Genomic DNA, 8,625 nt, shown 5'->3' on the forward strand with positions numbered 1-8,625 from the left:
TCGCTTTCTCGAAATCAGACGTAAGTACACCAACATTGCAGAAAAACTTTCCAACAACATGCACAAGGCCATAAGTAGTCAACTTCAATCGCCGAATGTCAAATTACCGAGCATTAAAATTCCAATTTTCGACAGGAAATACGAATACTGGATCACCTAATACTGGATCGTCTACGAATACTGGATCACCTTCCAAGACATATTCACCAAAGTCATCAACAAAAACGCCACGCTCACAAACGCTGAAAAAATGCAGTACTTAAAAACTTATGTAAAAGGAGAAGCTAGCAAGACGATTCAGCACTTTCAGATAAGCGAGTCAAACTACATGGCAGCTTGGAAACAATTAAAAGAATTTTGCGACAACAAGAGATTGATTGTAGGGAAATTGTTAGACAAGATGATAGATCTCCCCGTGTTAAACGACGAATCCGCCGAAAAATTGAAAACGTTCTACAACACGATTAAAGAATATTTAGAAGCAATTAAGTTATTGGGTTTCGACACTGACTCTTGGGACCCAATAATAATTCATCTAACAACAAAAAAGTGGGATTCAAGAACTAAGGAGTTGTACGAAACCTCGATCAAGAATCCTACGGAGCTTCAAACGTTAGCGGACATGCTAGCATTTTTCAGATTCCAGAGTCTAGAAGTGATTCAAGAATCGCAGAAAAGAACCATTAATTCCTCGAATTCACATTCAGCTTATACTCGGACAAAATCGCTATGCAACTACTGCAACAATCCAGCGCATCAAATTTACGAATGCAACAAATTCAAATCTTTAACTGTCGGCCAAAAGTACCAACATGCTCGAAACAAGCAGCTTTGTTTCAACTGTTTGACACACAGCTCAAACAAAAAGTGTACTTCGCAAAACAGATGCAGGTTGTGCAAACAGAATCACCATACTCTGCTCCACAAAGAAGCAACGTCAAATGGTCAAAACACCGAAAAAACCATTCCAGAAAATGTAACCAAAATCAATGCACATGTAGGAGTAAGCAACAACACCACAGTTATTGCTACAGCTTTATTAAAAGTGCAAACCGCTGCTGGATCTTATGAATATCTTCGTGCATTGATAGATTCATGCTCGCAAAGTTCATTTATTACGAGTCAAGCCGCTGATCTATTAAGATTGCTTCTTCGAAAAAATTTGGCCCAAGTTTTAGGATTGGGTGGAAAAGAACAGAATTTAAAACATACCGTTGTGCTATACTGTAATCCAAGATGGACGAATGAATTTCAACTCACCGTGGAAGCACATGTGGCACCGAAAATTACAACAGCCCTCCCAGAAGAAGCTTTGAACATTAACATCGAAAACTGGAACAACTATATGCTAGCCGATCCGACATTTCACAAGACAGGTCCCATAGATATTCTATTGGGTGTGAATGAATACCGTCAAATAATTCTACAAGGACTAAGAAAAACCGATGATGGTCTTATGGGTCAAGATACTAAACTAGGTTGGATCATCTCAGGCACCTGTAAAACCGAAAGAAATTCTAACATCAAAATCGTCAGTATGGTATCTAGGTCAGAACAGCAAGACATCTCTAAATTTTGGGAGTTAGAAGAGACTACAACAAAACGAAAAATGACTGAAGAAGAAACTGCTTGCGAAACTTTTTATGAAGAAACTGTGTCACGAGAGGAAGACGGAAGATACACAGTTCATATTCCATTTAAAACGCGTATTGAAATTGGAGAATCTCGCTCCAGGGCAATGGCCAGGCAAATACAACTCGAAAAGCGATTAGCCAAGGGCAAGAAACTTGCGAGTGAGTACAAACAATTTATGCTTGAATATCTAAAATTAGGTCACATGGAAAAAGTGCCAATTAAGCAAGAAAAGTCCGGAAAATACTACATTCCTCATCAGGCGGTGGTACGAGAATCCAGCACCACCACAAAATTAAGAGTAGTCTTTGACGCATCCTGTAAAAGCAGCAATGACATCAATTAAACTTGTTTTGAAAAATAAAGCAATCAAGATTATTGTACTTATTTGTGAAGATTTCAATTACTATTGTTTCACTGGAATGTACATGATTTGCATCGGTGGCGAACAAGCGACAGCGTTTTTAAAGAGTTGGCAGAACTAATTAGTCTGACTGTCACATGTTTCCTGCCAAGTTCTTGGTCAATTTCCCATTATGGATTTTACGATTCTTGCTTAATAAATTGCTGCGTGAATAAAAAATGTATCAATATAATTGAATTGTCCTCTGCGGCCAACAATATATGTACCTAAATATAATAGATGTGAATACAGGTTGTGAGGTTACGTTAAAATTTGGAAGCTCAATAAATGTCAAATTTTAAATTGAATTTTAAGATCAATTAAGTAGCAAGTCGTGGTTACAATACCATTACCAATCGTGTAACACGAAAATTCTTAGAATTGGAAAATTTTTATTAAAAAAAGGGTGCAAATAGCGTTGGTGCACTCGTCCCATACTGTTAGAAAAAGATTTCCAGATTTATCTGATTTCGTTTTTGAAAAAACAATAAAACTATGGCTCCGCCAAGCGGGTTTAAGGTACAGCCGAGACTGTGCAAAACTCACTGACCAAATATGGCAGCAGTGTGAAAATTGTTTTAGTCTATACGTCGCGACGTGAGAATTATAAGGTTCTAAGTAATTTTTTGTGAAAATTGTCTTGCGATTTTTTTAAACATTTTCTATCGTGTATAAAAAAGAAGTGAGTTAATATTTTAACAAGCCAAAATGATTTTAATAGATCCTGTCATTTTGTAAATAAATACTTAATAAATTAAAGAGATATCACTGATAACGTAAAGACTGGATCAAATTAATGTAAATGTTAGTTAGAACCTTCTAGTTCTCAGGTCGCGACGTATTATGTTTAGAATTTTTGTTATTTTTGTTTCGTTTTAATTGTTCCTAATTTTTTTTATTTTTATTTATATTCTATTTATATTATTTTTTATATTTATTGTACATATGTATATATTTCATTTATATTTTTATATATTCATGAAGATGGCGCTAACGGTGACACAGACTGGTTACTTGTTTGGAAAAACCTGGCCTGTACCCATAGAGTAAATTGTTTTAAAAAAGACAATACCCAAAAAGGGAGACAACCTTTTTACATTTTTAAAATTTTTAATCGATGCGCGTATTACTCATTTCATCAGGGATGTGTTAAATGACGACTTTCTGAATATTGAACATATCACTTCCCACGATATAATAGCCGACATTCTTACCAAGGGTCTGACAAAGACCAAACACTTTAACCTAGTCAAACTACAGGGTCTAGCGCAACCTCGGGTCAAGGGAAAGTGTTAGGGACTTTCACGCGCGACCCTCTTAGGTTGGCAACATCCCCGTATGTCAACTGCCAAGCAGATAGCGTCACTGTTCGTTCTTTCTCTTGTCTTGCATCGTGCATTGCGTTCATTAATTAGTAATGTTCGGTACGCCTGCTCAAAACAGGTACCACCCCACTTCCGAGGGTGCGAAACATTTTTGTAAATATTCTAGTTTTAGGACCATATCTCTGCTAGACTTCAAACGGTCAGGTTTACATTTTTGTAAATATTCTAGTTTTAGGACCATATCTCTGCTAGACTTCAAACGGTCAGGTCAGGTCAAGTCAGGAAATAAATGCAGCCCAAAAAAACATAGACAAATGGGAAAAAGAATGGGCAAAAGTGGACGCCGCAAAGTGGTCGAAAAGGTTAATTACGAAAATGCGACCGTGAATAGAGAGGAAACATGGAGAAGTAGGGTACGACCTAACCTAATTCTTAAGTGGACATGGAAACTTTGGTACGGGAGCTTGCCTTCATTGGCTGGCTTGCGAAGAGCCAACCTCTATAACAAACCGACAGCAAAGTCGTTAAAACCTACGGGGCTCCTGGGCCACCCCGTAGTATGTGAGCCCCTTCCCCCTGGTAAGGGCACACTGCCAGGGGGAGACAATCGTAGGCCTAACTCGTAGGAACAGTATGGAGAATAATGAAAAAATGGAAAATGAAGACATCAAAAACGACTATAGAGAGGAAGCTGATGCTTACCTCGATGTGGTACCAAGAAAAAGAAGGCTCAAGAGAGACTGAAGGAAGGGAAATATTTTCTTAGCCCAAACGAAGAATATGAGACTGGAGCGTTTAAAAGCGAAAAAACAAGAAGATCCTCCACGGACTCTATGGTAAAGCATACACCAACCCTTGGAGTAAGAGATGAAGACGTAAGCCAGGAAAGAAAAAGGAAGAAAACCTCCAACCAAGCTACACTTGGGGACTGAACAATGATACCAGAATCGAGGGAAAGGACGAAAACCACATTTTGTATAGTTTGAGTAATAAGATTACGGAACTAGTCACATTTGGAAAAGATAACCAAAATGTATACAGGGAAGTAAAACGAATGGCGGGCGAGCTGAAAAGTCTCGTAGGTAGGGCAATCAAAGAGGACAAAGGCACAAGATGCATCCATAATATGGAAATAGAAGAAATGAAATACAAACACGAAGAACTGAAAAAAAGTTGTAAGAAACCTAAAAAAAGAGATAGAACTCTATCAAGGCCAATGCCATAAACGAGAGGAAGAGATCAGAAAATTAAAGTTAAAAATAAGAAACGATCTCTCTATCAGAATTAATATAGAAGAGAACTGGAGAAGATTATAGATGCAAATTGGGAGTCCTACAAATACAGCACTATAAAGCAATTAAATCCGCTAAACAAGGATGCGACGACGTGTTATTCCTAGTTGAAAAGGGAAGACAAGATGCATGGCTGAATAGGATCACACAGTATAAAAAATGCTTAAAAGATTTGATGATCAAAAACGGATATCCCCTGGAAGTAGAAAAATGCATAAAAACCATGAAAAAAGCAAGAGATGGTAGTGCACTGAAAGTAGGCGAAAAGGGGAGGTTGATCGAACCTAACTGGTGGAAACCAGAACTGGAGGAATTGAAAAGAACCGTCAATATTGAAAGGAGAACATTTCTGATACAAGTCAAGAAAGAAGGGAAAGAATTGGGAAGGTGAGCTCGAGTATAAAGAAGCAAAAAAAGCACTCAAAAAAGAAATTTCCAAGACAAAAGTTAGAAAATGGAAAAAGACACAGGCGAGCTTCGAAAGAGACATAGTTGGTGAGGGATAAAGAATTGTGAAGCACCAACTTCAAATTAGGAATCCCAAAATTGCACTGGATGCAAAAGAAAAAATAAAGGTGACTAAGCAGCTTTTCATGCCTAAAACGGAAAAGGTTTTTGCGAAGTTTGCCAGAGAAACACTGAACCCGCTGAAATGGCGGCAAAAAAGATTAAAAATGGCAAAGCGCCTGGCATAGATGGTCTCACACCAGAAATAACTAAGGCGGCAATACTAAACGAAATGGAAAATTATACTAACTTATTTAATAAATTGTTTCAAGGCAATTCCTTTCCAAAAGCATGGAGAAACACCAAACTGCTCCTAGTAGACAAACCCAAAAAGAGTGAAAACGAAGAGGCGAAATATCGACGAAATCTGGGAACATCGAGTAAAAAAAATCGATGTTGAACTCAATTTCAACAAGAACACAATTACATCGATCTCCAATACATCATCGATATTGAAAAATAGTAAATAAAAAACTCAATATAGCAAAGTTTATTGTGAAAAACGAAAATTAATAAAATTCTTAATAAAGCAACAAAATAATAAGCAAATACGAAAAAAACAAAAATAAATAAAAACCTTAAGTAACAAACAAAATATTAAGTAAACAAATTCGAGATTAATAAGAATAAACAAAATTCTAAAATATAATTTCCTTTAATTAAATTTCAGTCTTCTTTATAAATACAATCACCAAAATCAAGAGTGTAAAATAAATGACATACATCGAAACCGCAATTATCGATTTTTATTGATACATCAAAAATAAAAATATATGTATTAAAAATCGATGTTTTTTTGGCAAAATCAATATTAAGAAAAAATCCATATAAACGTCCCAGATTTAGTGTAAACCCTACTTAGATGATAGGGGAGCCACGCACTGTCGACTAAATTAACACCAGTAGTCGTCGTCCATAAAGGATTTCCCCTAGCCCAAAAAAAAAGTCAGATCGGTTCCACCCCACTTCCGAGGGTGCGAATTTTTTTTATAAATATTCTAGTTAATATTCTCATATTAATATAATATTCTAGTTTTAAGACCAGATCTCTGCTAGACTTCAAACGGTCAGCACGTTTATTTTAAATAAATTCCCAAAAATTCTAAACTGTTTCGTTTCTTTGATCATCGCCACATAAAAAATGGTCCTTTGAGCCGGATCGGTTATCACAGAGAAATAACGGTTTAAAGTGAATAATCGGAAGAGAATAAGCAGTGTCTACATGTCAAGGCAAACGTGCCTCAAACAAGCTACAGGAATTCATCCAACCAGACGATTCCAGGAGCAAGGAAAAAAGGTCAGTGCATCCTCTTATCAATAATTTTTTGAACGAAGAAACTACTAACGACCAAATCACAGAAATTCAGCGGCAATTAAAATAAGTAAAATCAACTGACACAGTTCCCAGACATCAAAATTTCAAACTGTTTTAACTGGTTCACACGATAACTGGTTCACAAGTTTGCCTCTTCTAACTTACCTTCACAAAGAAGGTATCTTACCTCTGGAAACAATTAGAATAAATCGTTTGCCTAACTGCCAACTACCAAAAAACTCTGATATGAAAAAGCTTGGAAGAGGTGCCTTTCTAGAAAAAGTTACCAAAGTTGATGATGTGGATGTATCAGTTGTTGCCTGCTATGACAACAAACTAGTCACTACTGCATCAACTTATGTAGAAAGTCAGGCTACAGAGGAAGTCCGCAGATTTTGGTTCCTCGACCACATAGTAAAGGTGTATACAATGCTCATATGGGTGGAGTTAACCTCCTGGACTCTATGATAGGATATTATACAGTCCGTATGAGATCAAAAAAGTGGTATTTGCGCATCTTCTTGCATTCTGTGGATTTGATTGTTGTCAACGCATGGATACTGTGGAGAAAAAAACTAAAAATTCGGATGTATATCCCAAAAAAAAATTGATAACCTTATTGAGTCCATGCCTCGGCGCTGCCTGGCACTAATTGCCTCAAAGAGTTATCCAACTAAATATTAAATACATTGATTTAAGACTAATGTTTACTTAGTTTTTTCTGGAATAAAAAAAAATATATATAAAAATATATAAACTTTTGCTCATTAAATTTGCAAAGAAAAATATTTTTTTATTATTGAAGTATTATTTGGAAAAATATTATTTTTTATTGTAAAAATCGTTTATAAAAGTTGTTAAATAAGGTATAATTTGATAACTAAAACGAAAACAAAGTTATATTTCAAAAAACAAATATGACAAACTTTTGCTCTCTATTGTATATGGCACAAGTGTTTTTTTCAAATTTTTTTGCAGTAAATACGTTCCAATTATTTTTTAAATATTTTTTAAAGTTGCAAGATAAGGGACGCTGAATTATATATTTTTTTACAAAATAAAAAAAAAATCATGCGGTAAGGGGTTAAGTGACGAAAAAAAATTAATATCTCACATTTTCTAAATATTCATATTCCCTTCCAATTATAGTTACTCTTGGTGACCAGTAAGAGTCACTAATTTTCTCATATTTATTCTCACGACGCCTTTATAATTTCATAATTAATAATAGATATATTATGTGAAGCGAGAATAGTACTATTTAGCGGTAAACAAATATTTGTAATATTAAAATGTTCTTTGTAACCTTTATTTTCTCATTATACTTGTCATTTGACCACAGCCAGTGGCAAGTTTTGTAAACAGCTGTGGTGGCGCCCATTTTGAGACTTATTTAATTATGTTGTATTTTTACATAAGTTTGAAATGAGTAAAGTCTTAAAAAGGTGTCTCATATGCATGTTCCTTCATACGGCGGATGTGCCCACGTGCGCCACACAGACCTTAAAGGGCCGGGTCGCACCGTTAAAGACGGTCAGCGGACCACGACTGAAACTATGCACCGCGTTATTATCGGCGCAGTTAGTCCAGAAAATAAAAAAGATTCTCAATCTGCCGATTTGTAAAGTCTACTATTGGACAAACTCAGAAGTAGTTCTGACATGGCTACGAACGAAACCGGTGAAATTGAAAATATTTGTTGCGAACCGCGTCGCCAAAATACAAGAATTATCGGATCCCTGTAATTGGAATTACACAAACAAGAAGGAAAACCTTGCAGATTTGCTATCGCGTAGCGTGGACCTAATTTTCTGCTTAAAGATCAAACAGAATGGCCAAAGAAGGCTGCTTTGAATCAAAAACAATTTGTTGCGCAAGTCACGCCGGCGCCGGAGCCGCAGAAAGTGAATGCCACTTGGCTGCGTAAATTTTCCTCTTTTTCAAAGTTGCTACTACACAAGGATGATCGCCGTACTGATTACTTGTCGTGCCAAGAATTGTCGACTGCACACACGAAAATAATTTTACTAACGCAAAAAGAAGCATTCCACTCTGAAATAAACCATCTATTAAAACAAAAATTGATACCCCGCGAGAGTTCATTATTGTCACTAAACCCGTCTGCTTAGAGTCGGTGAACGATTACGCAAC

At 36.2% G+C, this 8,625-nt stretch overlaps 1 protein-coding gene across 1 annotated transcript; it reads left to right on the forward strand.

Annotated features, from left to right (window-relative positions):
• The first annotated feature begins 250 nt into the window (after positions 1-250).
• On the forward strand, positions 251-2,886 carry LOC148176701 (uncharacterized). The gene is made up of 7 exons (XM_088032759.1): positions 251-1,952; positions 1,999-2,103; positions 2,288-2,290; positions 2,351-2,369; positions 2,486-2,632; positions 2,796-2,811; positions 2,866-2,886. The coding sequence occupies exons 1-7, from the start codon at positions 251-253 to the stop codon at positions 2,884-2,886; spliced, it is 2,013 nt and encodes a 670-aa protein (XP_087888885.1).
• The last annotated feature ends 5,739 nt before the right edge of the window (positions 2,887-8,625 follow it).

Source organism: Gnatocerus cornutus, chromosome 3, assembly GCF_029298725.1.
Source record: "Gnatocerus cornutus isolate USDA-ARS CGAHR chromosome 3, icGnaCorn1.1, whole genome shotgun sequence".
NCBI classification, from domain to species: Eukaryota; Metazoa; Arthropoda; class Insecta; order Coleoptera; family Tenebrionidae; genus Gnatocerus; species Gnatocerus cornutus.

Coding starts and splice junctions, on each gene's coding strand:
- LOC148176701 (XM_088032759.1), top strand. CDS start 251: ATGCAGTACTTAAAAACTTATGTAAAAGGAGAAGCTAGCAAGACGATT. Junction 1,953..1,998: donor AGTAGTCTTTGACGCATCCT/GTAAAAGCAGCA, acceptor TGAAAAATAAAG/CAATCAAGATTATTGTACTT.